This window comes from Maniola jurtina, chromosome 5 (genome assembly GCF_905333055.1).
Source record: "Maniola jurtina chromosome 5, ilManJurt1.1, whole genome shotgun sequence".
Lineage (NCBI taxonomy): Eukaryota > Metazoa > Arthropoda > Insecta > Lepidoptera > Nymphalidae > Maniola > Maniola jurtina.
This window is the reverse complement of record NC_060033.1, coordinates 3469246-3488282: the sequence shown is the minus strand read 5'-3', so window position 1 is coordinate 3488282 and position 19037 is coordinate 3469246. Positions and strand designations below refer to the sequence as shown.

Below are 19037 nucleotides of genomic sequence, written 5' to 3'. Positions count from 1 at the left end.
TACATGTGTTATTTCGAAGCGCTTAGCTAAGCGTGACCTTATTTTCTTGTTCATACAAAACGTATTCGATACTGTGCTTTTTGTTCCAACGGAAATATTGAACAAAACAAGCAAGATATTTGAATGTTTGTGTGTTGATACTATAATATGATAAGCGTTGATAGCCTAGTGGTTAAAACGTCAATTTCCTATTCCGGAGGTCGGGGGTTTGATTCCGAGCATCTTCGTAATCATCATAATTATCTCAGGATAAGAACAGGAGGTCACAGTCTGCCACCCTACTGCCTAGCTCAGTGCCGATTGGCAGATTTCACACATTTGAAAACATTATGGATAACTCTCAGGCATGCAAATCTTCCCATTATGTACCTATTTTCACCGTTTTAACATGAGGTATTTAAGTGCTTAAAACAGATATGAAATCCGAAAAGTTAAGGGTGCATGTCCGGGACCGAAACCCTGACATTCTGAATAGAAGGCTGAACTATCATCGCTTTATTCCAGGCACGCAACTGTATGTATGTGTGTACATCTCATTCTAAGAGGAGACCCTCAGTGATGGGCCGACGACGCGTGTTTTGGGCTTGGTCTTGGTACGGTCTACGTGTACTTTATAACCTTCTTCATCGAAGTTGGTTCAAAGATTCAGAAAATGGAACAAAAAGTCCTTTAAATCTACTTATTTCCCTAATGTTGTCACACGCACCTTTCCTCGAGGTAATGAATAGATAATTGTTTTTGGAGATGTTTTAATTTGTTTACCCGAGTGTACGGAATTCGTTAACTAAATTGTTTGCATAATTGAGTCCTCTGTTTATAAGTATATAAAATTTAGGTCTTTCAATGGGAAATTCACTGTGATTTTATTAAAGTAAGTTATGAAGTTCGGCTAAAATACCTACAAACTCATAATCTACAAAAAACTTGTGCATGTACCTAACTTCTTGCTACAACGTAGGTACCTATTATACGTTCGGATAGTGGGACCAAGAACTTTTTGACCTGGTTCCACCTTCACCTTTCTACAATCATACCGCAAGGCATCGTCAAGGTCTGCACTCTGCACCCGGACGTACTTAGTCGGAATTCCACGGACACGTACGAAGCGCTTTGCCTCCTCGTTTCTTATTGGGAGCGCTACGATATGGAACGCTCTCCTGGCATCTGTTTTCCTAAATAATTATTAATGAAAACTGCCCTTCCAGGTTAGCCAGCTTCCATCTTAGACTGCATCATCACTTAACATCAGGTGAGATAGCAATCAAGGGCTAACTTGTATCTGAATAAAAAAAGCTGCTTACAATGTGAAGAAAATGAAGCGACAGCTCATTTTCAGTGCCCCAGTTCCCTAAACTTGTCTCACGCACCGTTCCACTGAGTATAATTTGTTTTTGAAGATATTTTAATTTGCTTACCGGTGTGTACTGAAATCGTTGAGTGAATTGTTTGCCTGCCGAGTCTGTGCTTGTTACACAAATTAATATCCTGGTTTCAATCTCGAGTTCGTGTTACGGATTTCGTGGAAATGGCCCGTTAAATATTTGCTTAGAATAAATAATAGGACCTATCGTGGTTTCATAATGCCAGAAGGAGAGGAACTTTAAGACTAAATTGGGCTTATGTGTGTAGAGAAGCAAACCATAATAGCTCTAAATTATTTAAAGGTCATATTTATTAAATGATAATACACACTTGTTGTACCTAAATTAAAAATTTATAACACCCCCGACAAGTGAAGGTTACAGTAACTAGAAAAGAGCTGATAACTCTCAAACGGCTGAACCGATTTTCTTGGATTATAGCTAAGAACACCCTCGATCAAGCCACCTTTCAAACAAAAAAACTAATTTAAAATCGGTTCATTAGTTTAGGAGCTACGATGCCACAGATAGATACACAGATACACACGTCAAATTTATAACACCCCTCTTTTTGGGTCGGTGGTTAAAAATAATATGTATTAATCCGATCGGATAGTGAATGGAAACAAAGTGATTTTTTTATTCTATGAAAGACAAGCCAAGAAACAAACACATCTTCGCATTTATAATATTACTTGCAAGGATTTTCTAGGGACTTTTGTACTGTATCTACCTGTATTCTTATATTACCATAATAAGAATAAGAACTTTATTTTACTTGCTAAAACGAAGTATTTTCGAAGTAAGTACAACCTAATGTAGACGTAGAGTTTATATGAACAAACACAATACAGTGTTACATTTTACTATGGAGTGTAAGCGATAACTTCCAATTACTTAGAAATTTTCACTGCCTCGTGAAGTTTCCAAACTAGCAAACATCTTGTATTTCAAACAGGAAAATGTACGGTTATTGAAAAGTTTACTAGCACTTGCGGTTTACTTTAACTTAAGTATACCCCACGTACGTTTACTTAAAAATCGCAAATGTTTTATGGAATCCATTAGAAGATAGATTTTGCATGAATCGATCCCGTTTTAGTGATCAACGACAGGTAGCAAATAATTTTTGACCCCCGACCCAAAAAATTGTAACGTGTATCTGTGTATCTGTTTGTGGCATCGTAGCTCCTAAACTAATGAACCGATTTTAATTTAGTTTTTTTTGTTTGAAAGGTGGCTTGATCGAGAGTGTTCTTAGCTATAATCCAAGAAAATCGATTCAGCCGTTTGAAAGTTATCATCTCTTTTCTAGTTACTGTAACCTTCACTTGTCGGGGGTGTTATAAATTTTTAATTTATACTTGTAAGTTGTATTCAAATGTTTGTCATGCAAACACCGTATCGCATCAAACGGTAAGTTTGATGCTTCAGTCACAATGTGGCAAAACATATGCAAAACTGACCGCAATTTCTAATATCTAATGGATCATTTATGCCTTTTGACAACCTATATACCTAACCTTATACCTAACCTTTTTTTTTGCTCTCTCGTCTGGCTTTACAAAGATTAGCCAATATCAAGTTTGTAGTTATTTGTAACAAGTTAGGGAAACTGTACAAGTATGGACCCCGTCTGTGCCGGCGTTCGCCGACACACGCACGGCACCCCCTTAGAGCGCTTTCCAGTCAGTTTTAACAAAAAATAACACTCCAAAAAGGCAGAGCACGCCCGCCAGCTAACACCAACACAGACGAAGTCTACCTAACCTATATACCTATTGTCAACCTCCCTGGCGCATTGATAAGCGCTGTGGTCTTATTAGTAGGAGGACCTGGGTTCGATTCCCGGCAGATGGAATTTTATAATTCCTACATTTCTGGTCTGGTGGAAGGCTTCGGCCGTGGCTAGTTACCACCCTACCGGCAAAGCCGTGCCCGCCAAGCGATTCAGCGTTCCGGTACGCCTTGTACAAACCAAATGGTTGAGTTGGTTGGTACGGGTTTAATAAAACTGCCATACCCCTTCCAGGTTAGCCTGCTTCTATCTTAAAATGCATCACTTACCACCAGTCGAGATTGCAGTCAAGGGCTAACATATAATATATTATGAGTAAAAAAAGTTACCAAGTACTTGGAAAGAGGAAAAGTAATCTCTCATACAAGTAGTAGGTACCTAACCAAAACCAGTAGGCGTACGCATAGTCTTTAAAACAGTTTTTTATAAAACATTACCTACCAGTAGGTATATCGCCGGTTTTCGCTTATGAAGGGAAATTCATTATGAAATACTTTGGTTTTTGTATGCATCGAATGAGAAGAATTTGCATGTGAAAAATTTCGGCACTGTAGGTCGTTACGCATCGGCATCAAAGAGCCGTGATTGGCTCGTTAACTGCTGAAATTTTTATAACATAGATGTATTTTAACTGGAAGAACTGTGCTTTTTACTTAAATAATTTATCCTTACGTTATCATTGTATTAATACAGGATGTCAGTAGAACGCTAGCAAATTCGAAGAAAGGTGCTTAGTACTGATGATTACAGATAAGATAACACAAAAAAGCGAAAAAAAACCTGTATTTTCTAAAAGTTCGCAATGTATTGCAAAAAAATATCTGCCACTAGAGGTTAACGAACCTTGCCTAGATAAGTGCCGCGGAGACAATGCTACGTCGCGGAGCATTAAACCTCGAGTAGAGCACGCTATACATTGCGGGTTTGAAAAATACTAAAGCACTAAGTAACAAAAAACTTCAAGTATATAGCAAATGGTTATTGGTATTAGATTGCACTTAAAGGCAGTATAATAATAGCGCTTAGTTTTTGCTATCATTTTAATTACTGCCCATATAGTCCAACGAAACTGAATTAAATTTCTTACCCTGTAGACAAACCACACGATTAGGTAGTAGTCGTAGAAAATACAAAGCTCTTCTAGACCTTGAATAGCTAATTTTGTCCTCTCAAAATATAGCGAAAGGCCTAAAGCCGAAACAGTATAATTAATTTCAAAGGGTCAGTAAAATCGTGATGAGCTATTTAGTATATATTAGTAGTTTAAATAGACCCCTTGTACAAAAATATTATTACCATGTAAATTAATGTAGGTGACATTGACAGTGTATACAAGTGTAAATTAAAAATTTATAACACCCCCGACAAGTGAAGGTTACAGTAATTAGAAAAGAGCTGATAACTCTCAAATGGCTGAACCGATTTTTTGGATTATAGGTAAAAACACTCTCGATCAAGCCACCTTTCAAACAAAAAAAAACTAAATTAAAATCGGTTCATTAGTTTAAGAGCTACGATGCCACAGACAGATACACAGATACACAGAAACACAGATACACACGTCAAATTTATTACACCCCTCTTTTTGGATCGGGGGTTAAAAATGAAACGATTTCAAGTGATCGCGAAGCAACGTAGGTATCTATACTTAGTTCCATAGCCTCAATAGCTCAACGGTTATAGGAGCGGACTGAAATCCGAAAGGTCAGCGGTTCAAATCCCACCCGTTGCACTATTGTCGTACCCACTCCTAGTACAAGCTTTACGCTTAGTTGGAGGGGAAAATGGGAATGTTAGTCATGATTTTAAAAAAAAGTGACTAATATTCTTATTAAAAAAATAAAAAATAAAAACTGAAGTTGGAGCTTGGCGGTTTGCACAGGTTATAAGATTAAGTATTAAATAAACAAGCTCGAATAGGATGTCTTTTGCTTTTCGTACAATACGCAGTCATACGATTTGTGTCAAGATTGGAAATTACTTGTTTTGTGCGTACCTACTTTACCTAAACTAGATAATAACTGGTGCTTACATTAGAAAACTTTTGACTGTATAATGGATGAATAAGACACACTAATATAATAATACTCAAATCCCAGCGCGCCAATTTTCATTTTCTCTGCATCAAAATTACTAAATCCCTGCAATATCCTCGGAGAACACGAAGACAACAAAAATAAAACCTCCAATAGCGGATTAAAGTCTAACCACAGGTGTGGAAAAATAAATCAGTGGTGTATTCCTGCTAATAAACGCCTGTAAGTCCCGTGGGAAATCTGAGGCCTTCGAACGAGACGAGCTAATCTGAGAAAATAACGTACATAGTTTCGCCTAATACCATCATAATAATAAGTATAATATGGGTAACCTTAGCTAAGCGTACGTCTAGATACATGGTATAAAATAGCCCACTCAAACCCATAAATAACAGAAACAACAAAAAATAAAAAAAAAACAACAGAAAAATAAAATAACAGAAACAAGAGATAAAATAAAGTCACAAAAACAAAAAAAAACCATTAAGTACTTAACTAATAAATATGATAAAATGAGTCCCACGGGGGGTAAGACCCAAGCGGCCAGTGGTCAGGCCTCCAGAGTGAGAAACCTCCTCACAATGCGTGCCGTCTCAAGAACCACTGCCTTCAAGACTCTCCCACCGTTTCGGAAAGTAAATTCTACTGAGAAGACAACAAGAAACTCCAAAGTTCAAAAGTCTTACATAGAAGGTGAAAATCATTAAAAAAATCTAATTTCTAATAGCACGACACTTCCATTAAATGTATATTACGCGGAATCGCCCATTTTGATCCAATCGCAGAGAAAATCTCAACGGAGATATTTGAATGGAAAGCACTCACCGATTCGAATCGTACTAATCCAAACGTTTGCAAATTAATCGATCCCCCATTCAACACAATTTGCATTTTGATTACTGAATAAATGAGACAATTTTAGTTGAAACTCCTTGTTTGTTCACTGCGAACAATCCTGGATATACCGAGAATCATGAATTTTGGTAGCAACTAACACAAACTAGCTGTCTTACTTGGCCTAGTTATGACAGCGCATATCGGAATGTACTGGTTAAGAGGGGTCTCTCCGTCACTTGCTCCATACAAACGTAGTTCCAATTTCATTTGTATATTAAGCAACCAAAGTCTATGAAATTTTGCAGACATATTCTAGAAACTAATATCTAAGCCTGTGCTTTTCCAGATTTCTGTTAAAATATTCGGTTTCAAAGTTACGCGGTATTAAAAATTCACATATAAATCTTTGAGCCCCTATAATTTTAAAACTACATATTTTTAACCCCCGACCCAAAAAGAGGGGTGTTATAAGTTTGACGTGTGTATCTGTGTATCTGTGTGTCTGTGTGTCTGTGTATCTGTCTGTGGCATCGTAGCGCCTAAACGAATGAACCGATTTTAATTTAGTTTTTTTTGTTTGAAAGGTGGCTTGATCGAGAGTGTTCTTAGCTATAATCTAAAAAAATTGGTTCAGCCGTTTAAGAGTTATCAGCTCTTTTCTAGTTTTCTTGTAGAAAAGAAGGTTAAATAACCGTTAGGTTCATGATATTATGTCAATAGACAAATGTCAAGCTGTCAAGATGGACGTTGCCTAAATACATAATTATTCATTTGAAAATGATGTTTTGGAAAACTCAAATACTTTGGATCGTCGGGGGTGTTATAAATTTTTAATTTACACTTGTTAGAAAAATCTAAAACACCACAGGCGCAGATATTAGTTTCTAGAATATTATATCTGCAAAATTTCATGGACTTTGGTTGCTTAATATTCAAATGAAATTGGAATTACGATTGTATGGAGTAAGCGAACCTGTTAAGCAACATTGACCTAAGTCGGTAACTGGACAGGTAAAATCTGGTTTGACAAAATCGCAGTGGTCTTCAATGCCCACTGTCCTCACAGACAATATATAGTTATTACAGTAATTATTAATTTTCAGTTGTTTATCCAAACTATTTAATTGAGGTCAAAGCACTTGAGTGATGATTGTACGTACCTACCTACCTATTATTTCATTGTAGCTCTATAATTTATCAAAGTCAGATAATATTATCATCGTCCGGTAGACCCCCTCTTTAATATAATGTTATATTTAAACTAGGTAACCCTAAAACTAGCTAGAAAATTGTGAAAATCCTTACTCAGTGGAGGTCCAGATTATAGAAAAACCTAGTTGCAAAATCACAATTTTTTTAGTAGTTACCTACTCATATTTCTATCTCTGTCAGTCAGTTTTTCCTTTTATACGTATATGAGTTTGTTTGTCGTTACCGAAAATCTCAAAAACAAAAATTCAGGTATATTATTATTTTAAATCTTTTTAAAATAATATACCTGCTATGTGACCGCGACGTGCTACATAGGCTTTATGTAAATGTATGTAAAGGTCAGCGAAACCGACACGCGATACTTTCAATATGATAGCGCAACATTGTGTCTTACCTATATCGTAGTCACGCGTCACAATCACTTACCGCAAAATCTACCTTTAGACGCTTCTAGAGACGCTAGAGGCTCAAGGAAAAGTAACCAATGTGCACCCAGCCTTACACTATTAATTTATATTCAGACAAATTTCGAAATCCCAAAAGAGCCCTAGAAACCTCAGTAACAAACTATTTGGATATTGTGGCAAAACACTACGATAAACTAAAAGCTCCGAGTACTGTACGCTAAGTATCACTTACCACAGAAGTTTAACAAACTATGCGAAGGAACACTCAAGTTAGCTCTGTGAAACTTTTCAATATCCCTATGTTTCTCTATTTTATATACAAGCTTAGCTTCGAAAATCTTGGGTCAATTTTTTAACCCAGCAAAATTTTGCACTCATTTTTAAACAATAGAGTAGCAAATTGGTAGCATTGAACGTGTAGTAGTTCAAGGAAGAGTTGAGGGCAGATTATTATCAGCTGTTTCCTTAATAAATTACCTACTCTAGTGATTCTGAAAATAGTTGAAAATACACCAACTAAAGAGATGGGGTAATGATTATACTGATCGGCTGAAGTCTACAGAACAAACTTTAATTATTTTGCTTGGAATCAGTTCCTTGGGTAGGTAGGTTTGTTCGTCAAGCACTGCCCTTTTCCAGAGTTTTTTGGTTGCTTTTTCGGTTGGAAGGCCTCCTATTAGACGGACAGACGACATCAAACGAGTCGTAAGGAGCCGCTGGTGGAATCAGGCGGTACAAGACTTTGGCGTGTAGAGGTATAAAAGAGTATATATGTAATAGAGTATATATATAAAGTATATATGTAAGGTATAAAAGACCCATCTTCAGCTGTGGGAGTCTATCAGTTGATAATGATGAAGATTATGATAAGTTCGTTTCTATGAACTGAAATCTAAATACATACAAGAAGCTGACTGACGGATCTATCAACGCACAGCTCAAATTACTGGATGGATCTGGCTGAAATTTCGCATGCAGATACTCGTAGCTATTATGATGTAGACATCCACTAAGAAAAGATTTTTGAAAATTAAACTCTTAGTGGGGTAAAATAGAGGTTCGAAAATTGTGAATAGTTAAATCTGATGAAATGAGATTCAGAAAAAAAATCCATGTTAAAAACATTGTCGAAGCAATTCTTGCAGAAACGATTTAAGGAGTTTCAAAAGAATCAACTTTTCATAAACTTGTTAGAGTGTAACTTATGAATTTATGAACGGACATTGCTCAAAAGCTTTACAAAGTTCCGGATGAACTAATTTTATGAACTTGGTAACTAAGCAAATTTCAAGGTGTACTCACTATGAATAACTCTTACCAAGAAACTTGTTCAATAGGAATATGCTTCAGAACACGTAAATAGGTACCAATGTATTTCACTTAGGGTTCCGTGCCCGAAGATTGCAAACGGGACGTTATGATGCATCCGCTGTCCGTCCATCTGTCTGTCAGCGGGCTGTATGTCATGAACCGCAATAGGTAAGTAGAGCGTTGAAATTTTCAGTGTATAATATTTCTATTGCCGCTCTAGCAATAAGCTAATCTTGTAAAATGGTACAGAATCCTTCGTCTGCGAGCCCAACTCGCACTTGACTGGTTTTGCTATCTGTTTGTTTGCTGCTCTTCAACTATCAATCTATCAATGTTTGATAAGAAATTGCATATAATAGACACGTTTATCATGTTTGTTCTATTTGCAAGCACATGAGACTAAAATTGTTAGAAATGAAAGGCTTAACGTTATTTGTACTGTGTGTATTTGCGTTTTCGGTAAACTATGGGGCTGCAAATGAAAGTAAGTAGAACGTTCACTTTTTATATTTAAAATCGCCCGTAAAAACAACATTTTTCGGGTTCCGTACCCGAACGGTGCCAACTGCCAACGGGTCCCTATAACTAAGCCACCGCAGTCCCTCAGTCTATACGCCCGTCCGTCTGTCTGTCTGTCAGTGGACTGTATCTACCTAGGTATGTCATGAACCGTAATAAAATAAACCATAAAACGCTATAACAACAAATACCTAGTAAAATTTTCAAAATGGCCGCCATATAATTTAAAAAAGTACATAATCTTGTAAGATAGGACGGAATCCTTCATGCGGGAGTCCAGCTCGCACTTGACCGGGTTTTTTTAAATTTTCATAATTTTTCAGAGCGCGTCGTCTGCTACTATGGGTCATGGGCCACCTACAGGAACAGTTTTGGCAAATTCGATGTTAGCGACATAAACACTGAGTTATGTACTCACATCGTGTATACCTTCCTGGGTATAAATACAAAGGGAGAAGTCATTTCCTTAGACCCTTACTTGGATTATCCTGACAATTGGGGCAAAGGTAAGTAAAAGAAGAAGATACATATTATAAAACAGTACCTTCAGTGACTAAAGTGACAACGCATAGCCTAAACGATGAACGTAGAGATTTGGAAGGAGGACATCAGGTCATAGATATGTAAGTACATCAGGTACACTAGGTGGATAAACCTCGATAGCTTAACGGTTGAGGAGCGGACTGAATTCCGAAAGGTCAGCGGTTCCAACCCCACCCGTTGCACTATTGTCGTATCCACTCCTGGCACAAGCTTTACGCTTAATTGGTGGGGAAAGAGGAGTATTACTCATGATAGCATGGCTAATATTCTTTGTATAAAAAAAACAACATCAAACGAGTCACAGGATGCTGCTGGATCCCAGGCCAGGCATGTGGACGCCTCTACAGGAGACTAATATCCAGTAAAAGACATATCTATCGGTTGACAACGACGACCTCCATGAAGTAAAGTTAAACAGGTATTAATCTCTTTGCAGATAACTTACGGAAGTTTAGTGCACTAAAGCAGCAAAATCCTAACGTGAAAACTTTACTCGCTGTTGGTGGATGGAACGAAGGTTCAGCTAAATATTCCGTGGTAAGTTTTTATGATTGTTGCTACTTGTTAAATCAGTTAAATATTATGGGAGAAAATATTGTAATCACACTAATATTATAAAGGCGAAAGTTTGTATGTGTGTGTGTGTGTGTGTGTGTGTGTGTGTATGTTTGTTACTCCTTCACGCTAAAACTACTTGACGGATTGGGCTGAAATTTAGAATGGAGATAGATTATACTCTGGATTAGCACATAGGCTACTTTTTATCCCGGAAAATCAAAAAGTTCCCACGGGATTTTTAAAAAACTACATCCACGCGAACGAAGTCGCGGGCATCAGCTAGTTTTATATAATTCAATAAACTAGTAATGGAAAAATGGCAAAGTGCATTGTGCTGATGTGGCAGAAATAAAAGTTGACAACAAAAATAAGAAGAGGAATTGAAGAAAATATATTTGATTCATTTTATTTGTGTGTGTGCGCCTAACACACAAAACTTTTAACCAATTTAAACGGAAGTATTTCATTTTAGCTTAACATTATGCTCAGACTTTGTTTCGGGGCTAAGCTTCATCCAATCTGATTAAGTAGAATACAAAACAAAACTAAAACTATGTATTTTTCACTACCCTTAGATGGCTAAGAAGCCAACTCTACGTAGAAAATTCATCAACACAGCCCTTGAAATGGTCCGTAAATATAACTTCGATGGCTTAGACATTGACTGGGAGTACCCCAACCGCTACGACTCTGTGTATGGGCCAGCTGACGTCGACAACTTTTCCAAACTCTTGAAGGAACTGCGAAAAGAATTTGATAAATATGGACTGTTGTTAACTGCCGCTGTATCTCCTGTTAAGAAAGTTGCTTCATTGTCTTATGATATACCGGTTATAAGCCAGTAAGTTTATGATTTACATACCAATTTTTTTAAATTTTCAATTAAGTTTACCTAGACTTGCATGATTTTTTGAATAAGTTCTGCAAATACTTAAATGTAAAACTAAGATTTTTTCGAGTCTTCCACTTTATATTTGGATTTGAAAAGCCAATTTCTATCAGACCTAATTCTGTAAGAGCGCCTTTTTGCACCTCCATTTAAGTTTCTTTGTAACCTATCATTTCACATTTGTGTTAGGTATGGTAACTACAATAGAAGTCATACAAGTACAAGAATATCAACCATTGGCAGTGAATTGAATAGATATAGATTGCGATACCAAAGAATTTCTTGTTTTTTTAGATATTTAGATTTCATAAATGTAATGGCATACGACATGTATGTAGCCAGTGATAATGAAACAGGACATAACGCTCCTCTGCACAAAAGCAAAGAGGATGACGATATACCATTAGAAGATCTAAATACTGTTGACGGTGTTTTGGAATATTGGCTAGGTCAAGGTAAGAAAATGAAATTGATGAAGTTGTTTCCAAAACATCTCTGTGATATACGTGTAATGTGGTATAAATCACCCACTGCTGAGCAATATTAGAACAAAATACAATAGAATTAGTTTTATTTGCTGATCCAACAATACATATCAAATACAATAAACATTTACAGAAAAAATATTATGTAATAAAAACAGAATAAAAAATTCTCGTGTATACATATAAAGGAAAACACAGCTCAACTATAATATCACACCACTCAGACTTAATGCCATATAGGTAGATTATTAGATCGGTATAATGATCGCTGGACCAATGACCTGAAGAAGATGGCGGGGAGCGGGTGGATGAGGAAGGCGGAGGACCTTGTTTAGTGGTGCGCTCTTGGAAAGGCCTATGTCCGGCAGTGGATGCATACAGGCTGATGGAATGGAATGGAATAAAACATTTCGCTTCTATACTGAAGCAATATAGAGTTTGAAGGAATATAAAATTGGAAGCTAAATCTGCCAGAACTGATTCCTTACCAAGTAGTTATCTGTGGTTATGTTTCTTGTTCTTTTAGGATGTCCACCAGAGAAGCTTGTGCTGGGTGTGCCACTATACGGCCATACGTTCAACCTAAAAGATGCAAGTGATAATGGTGTTCGAGCACCTTCAAGTGGGCCTGGTATTGCAGGTCCTTATACCAATACACAAGGCACGATCGGGTATAATGAAGTACGTTATAATCTCTACAAATACATTATTAACTTTAAATTAAAATTGTTAATGATTTTATTGAAAACATAATTTTAATTATTTTATTGAAATTTCTTCGTTTGATAGAAATATCAGAGGCTAGGCAGACCAGTATGTAACTTTATTTATTGGTAACTTACTTGATCCATACTTAAATGCTAGTAAAGCCATCGACGTAGGAAAGCTGATGAGTCGAGTATGATGTTATACTTATGTCAGTAATCAGTATTATGTATAACAAAATCTATAGTGCCTCTAGCAGATCAGTTCAAAAATACTTATTTGCCATACAATTTATTGGTACTCAAGAAACTTTTACATCTCATTTTCTCTAATATTTCAGCTGTGCCAGAAATTTGATGCAGAAACTTGGAATCTACTTTATGATGATTCAGCCAAAGTACCTTATGCTGTCCAAGGTCGAAACTGGGTCTCATACGACGATGCCAATTCTTTAGCTGACAAAGTTAAATATGCCCTTAAGTACAACGTCACTGGTATTATGGCTTGGAGTATAGAGACTGATGATTTTCGAGGGTTATGTGAAGATGAAGATTATCCTCTGCTGAGGAGTATTAATAGAGCTTTGGGAAGATCAGTCGATGTCCCTAGTACTACACCTACTGCTCCACCGACTAATAGTAACTATCTACTTATTTTTTAGGTTTCCGTACCTCAAAAGGAAAAATGGAACCCTTATATAGGATCACTTTGCTGTCTGTCTGTCGTATCTATCCAGAAACCTATAGGGTACTTGCCGTTGACCTAAAATTATGAAATTTGGCAGTCAGGCAGGTCATAAAGCACAAGTGAAAAGAAAAATCCGAAAACCGTGAATTTGTGGTTAGATCACAAAAAAATATTAAAAAGTGTAACTTTTTTTACGATGGTACGGAACCACGACGGGTTCCATACCGTCAGACTCGCACTTGACCGGTTTTTTACCAAAACAATTATCTATTTTGCTTAGTTCTATAGAATTTATAATTTTTAATACTTGATTTCACTAAATCTTTTAAATATCCGATTTTGAAAGTCTTTAGATAACTATTTTCGTTTCTTTCAGCAACACCTTCTATTTGTGAAGGAGAGGGTTTTCAAGCAAATCCTGAAGACTGTTCGTCATTTATCTATTGCATTCGCGATTCGAGTGGTAACTTAGTGCCAAAATTACTCCACTGTCCTAGTGATCTCTTGTGGGATCAGACAAATCAGCTCTGTAACCACCCTGACCAAGTTGATTGTCCATTGGATTAAATGGTGTGTTTTGAAAAGTATGAAGCAATGCCGTGTCTTCAAGGTTATGTAATGTTATCTTAGGAAATATAGTTTTTTACCGCAAGATACATTGTTTAATTTGGAAGATTGGAAGGCACTGAAATCAGTTTCCTGAATGTTAGTTTTCATTTCGTAAATAGGTCTTAAACACAATGCAGAGTAACTGTTAGGGAAACTTTTAACTACTTAACTTATACTTAGGTACTAAACATCAGGTTATAAGCACTAATTTTATGTATTACTATTAAGTATGTTCAACTCATCACCGACTCACTACTGCGACCGGTCTCCTTTCAGAACAAAGAGGCTTTAAGCCATGGTAGGTATATAATTTACCACTCTGGCCATAATATCAGGCATGTTTAGCATTATTAATATTCTTTGTTATTAACATAAATAATAGAACCAAATATCGTTTTTATGTCTGAGGCTAAGATGGAACATTCTTGCCTCAGGCTACGGAGTATATATCTACAGAATTTTCTTAGTATCTGAGCTTCAGGCTCCCAAGAAACCTGATATAATAGATGGCTGGCTCCTTTGACCGAGGTTAAAAAGTAATTTCCTATGTCGTCAAAGAAAATAAAGGAATAAAACATAATCATGGCATTATGTTTATACAAAGGGTCGAAAGGATATTGGATATTTAAATAAATCGTAATGAAGGATTCCGGAGCGCAAACAAAGACTCCGCCGATGGCAAATATGAAATAATATTTGCAAAGGACCTTAGACCTTTCCATTATAGGTATTGTATTGGAAATATCATTTTTATAAGAGATTTTACAGACAGAAATTACAACTGTCGCAAGTTTTTAAGCAAATTTTCCTTGCCAGCGCCTCGGGTGAGGTTGTGATTAATAAATTTATTAGAAAAAAAAAGTGTTTCATTGTGACTTGTTGAATTTATTATTTAGCAAGTGATGAATTGCTTTTCATGAATATGAATTGGGGTATCTAATCCAATCTAAATTTTATAAAAAGAAACTTCCGAGTATACCTACATTTCGTGGTTATTTCGGCACTTTATTACGCTCAATTTTCTTGAAAAATTTACCTCATAAACAAACATAATAGGTTCCGATTCTTAATCTCGTTGATTTAATACAACTATCTCTGTGGTCTATTGTACCTACTAGATGGATCATTTCGAACAAAAATCTTGTTCTATGAAACGTTCAAAATTAGTATCGTATCTAAGTAGGTGTAATGGCCATGATTATAGAGGCGTGATAGGTTAAGACGTTGGATTTCTAGCTTTTCGAACTTCTTAAGTGGTTTTTAACAAATAAAATATATCATTAGCTTTAAGGATGAAACAAAATATCGTGAAGAAACCAGTCTGGCTTAGAGTTCTCCATAATATTCTCAAAGGTGTGTGAAGTCTGCCAATCCGCACTTGGCCATACCCTTTTCATTATGAGAGACGACCCGCTCTCTTCTCTTGATGACGATGATGGTGATATTATCCATACTAATATTATTATAAATGCGAAAGTGTGTCTGTCTGTCCTTCTGCCACTTCTTCACGGCCTAACAGTTTTTAACCGATTCTGACGAAATTTGGTACAGAGTTAGCTTATATCCCGGGACGGACATAGACTACTTTTTATCCCGGAAAATCAAAGAGTTCCCACGGGATTCCTAAAAACCCATCCGCTTAACCGATTTGTATGAAATTTTGTACCTACCGAGTTAGCTTGCGTTCTGTAATTTGTAGGCATTTTATTCCGAAAAATCAAACAGTTCCCACGGGATCTTTAAAAACCTAAATCCACGCGGACGAAGCCGTGGCCATCCTCTAGTAATATTATAATACAGGCCATCGAATTATAAGGAAAAAAAAGTAGGTATTTAGCCCGCAAAATTTTTGTCCGGAATGACCTCCTAGTGCATAGATAGTAGTTCTAGTTTCTGTAATCTTTGTTTATTTTTCCTACAACAAATAAATCACGCGCGAAATTATATTTATCTACAAAACAGTAATAAAGTTTCACTAAAGCCAAAAAAGCGCCAATTTTGTATAGAGGAGCAAATAAATCAATCACGTAACGCCATCATTCTTCTCCAATAGCGGTGTCATGCTGGGAAAAGCGTCAATAAATTCATGTTATTGAATAACTTCTAAAATAATAGCAGACAAAATTTACACTGGTATCAGATTTATGTCAAATTAAATCAATTCAAAATATTTTTAATTCAATTAAACTTTTACAAGTAAAAGCTTAAGCCACAAAATCAGGTATAATTTAACCAATTTTATAAGTTCTCTTCTCTCAAAATGTTCTCTCATATTATTAAGCTTGCGCGAGGGCCACAGACCTAGGCGGTTTTCTATGGCGAGGGCATAAGTCACAACATGCAGAGCCTTACCTACTCACATCTACTTATATTTATTTATTTACTATAGTACCGCCCACAGAGTTACACATTTAGATTAAATACATGTTGTTCCTTAAATTTTGGGGTCTTATGCAACTCCACTTACAGGCAGTCACAGCATGCATTAACATAAACATAAGTCGTACAGTAAAATATAAAAAATAATATAATAGCTAACCTAAGGACTATGAAAAAATACCTAAGTTATAAATTTATAAGTACACTTAAAAGTTATAAACTTATATGTATACAAATGTATAGCTACCGCTGGTTTGGAATGCCTTTTCTATCGAGAACCAGCAAGAAACTCGCGCGTATAATGCGTAGCTATACTTCGGTAGGTAGGTACGTGTAGGTACCTAAATCAAATTTAATTACTTATTGCATTTTTTGTAACAAAAAAATACAAACAACCTATGTAATACTTACCTACCTGCCTACTTACTTTGATAATTAAAAAAATAGCATTTCGTGAAAAGCATTTTACTTGTAGACAGTTAGGTCTGTAGTAATTTTTACTTACATAAAAAATATGAATATTATGTAAACACTCAATAATATAATTAATTGATTTTGATTGGCTGCCGTGACCGATTGAGATGTGCAAGATAAGTACCTACTAAAAGTATTAGGTATGTATTATTAATTTATATGGAATAATAATATGTACGATGCACATTATTATGAAAAGTGCCAAGGTGTCTCATTTTTTATCCTATAAATAGGTAAGTGACACATATTCAGGAAGTGAGCCCGTAAGTGGCAAGCTATCCAAAAAGTAATAAAACGACTACATTTTAGTGTTATCTACGGTTTCCACTCCGTCGACTGCAAGACGCATGGCGGAAACCGATTTTCGCGCCACGCTCTCCAATTGAAGTATATTAGGAAAGTAGCTATAATATTTATTACGATAGCCTCGTGGTTAAGTCATCGACTTCCTATTTTGGGTCGGGGTTCGATCCCGGGCATGCACCTCTAAGTTTTGGAGTTTGGTATTTCCGTTGCAATTAAATATCCTTTGCGGTGAAGAAAAACGTCGTGAGGAAACTTGCATGCCAGAAAGTTCTCCATAATGTTCTCAAAGGTGTGTGAAGTCTGCTAATCTACACTGGGCCAGCGTGGTGAACTATGGCTTAAACCCTTCTCATTCTGAGAGGAGACCTGCTATACCGGCGATGGGTTGATCATGTTAATGAGAATTATTATTACGATATTTTCAAGAATATCGTTTAAAGATTCCATTTTATTTTACTAAACCTTAGAACCTCCATATTATACTAGTATTATATTAATTGCATTATTAAGTGCCTACTAGATGTTGTCCTAGACTTCGTTCGCATGGATTTTGTTTTTAAAAATCCCGTGGGAGCACTCTGGGAGCACTATGATTATCCGGGATGAAAAGTACCTAGCTTATCCATGAATACTTATGTCACTTTCCAGGTACCCATTAACTATTTTACATTACCATTATTGACCATGTAAAAAAAGTTTAGTGTTTACATCTTTCGGCATGTCGAACACCATTAACATAAGCATGCATGCAAGTTTTTATGAGTTTTTACTTATGAAATGGTGAACTCCAAATTGCACCTATAAACTAAAGAGTAGGTTAGTTCTAAATTCAAATATTTTTAAAAAGTTTACCTTTATAATTTTGAATTTAGAAGACGTTGTAAAATAAAACTTCCTGGTATTTCAGTAGGTGTACCTACTACCTAGGTGTCTTTATTATGGCTTTTTTTCATTATAGGTACTTACTTGGACTTTTGGTGAATAATTATTATTATTGTTGTTTTAAATATTACTATTATATTTTCAGAACTGTACTATATTATGTAGACCAAAATAATATAGGATCTCGCTCATAAGCCGTAGCAAGTGGCGTGTTATCTGCAGTTTCCACACAGTTGGCCGCAGCCCGCGAGACGCCTGGCGCGGGATGTAAGCCTCGGATACCTCATGCATGCCCCAATCGAATTTTATAATATTTTGTAACGAAAAATGCATATTTACTTAGAATCTATGCTTAGAATATTGCTGGATATATTTTTACAACCTCTCTATCTAAAACTCTAAGATCAACTATAACGCGTCCAAATTTACAAACGGCCATGTCGTGACATCTTAGCTAGAAATATAGGTACCTACTGTATTGTCAAACGAACTTTTTGAAGTGAAGTAAAGTAAAGAGAGATTACTTTCTACAAACTTTTTCCGTCTTGCCAAGCATTTCCCCATAATATTTCCGATTGTTTGCTAATGGCTACAATAACAAAATAGGTATCTGAGGCGCACCCTGGATACATTTATTATATTTTTATACTTATCGGAATAAAAGCCACTACAACCACATCAACTCATTTTCAACGATCTTAGGGTGACGGTTAGGTATAATATTTACCTCGCATTGACTATCCAATTTTTGTAGGAAGGTAGGTAAAGGAAAAACTTTTTTCGCGATGTACTGACGAGCGACGGGTATTCACTATAGCTTGTGCATTATTTTTATCAAAAACAATCAAAATATATTATTTTCCCATGATTTTCCCTTTTTCCATCAAAAGAAATAAAGCTCGACTATATTCTTTCTGTAGTCGGATACCACAGACACGTCATGATATTAACTAAACTATTTTTTATCTGTGTAGACCAAAATAATACTGGCACTTGGCAGTGACACTGACACTGAAAGTTAAATTAAATGTCAATGTCA

The 19037-nt window shown here is 36.1% G+C and overlaps 1 protein-coding gene across 1 annotated transcript; it reads left to right on the top strand.

Annotated features, from left to right (window-relative positions):
* The first annotated feature begins 9297 nt into the window (after positions 1-9297).
* Positions 9298-14000, top strand: LOC123865189 (probable chitinase 2). The gene is made up of 8 exons (XM_045906057.1): positions 9298-9446; positions 9805-9987; positions 10461-10561; positions 11158-11423; positions 11766-11926; positions 12483-12637; positions 13002-13299; positions 13725-14000. Exons 1-8 carry the CDS (start codon positions 9356-9358, stop codon positions 13913-13915), a joined length of 1446 nt encoding a protein of 481 aa, XP_045762013.1. The 5' UTR covers positions 9298-9355; the 3' UTR covers positions 13916-14000.
* Positions 14001-19037: the final 5037 nt, after the last annotated feature.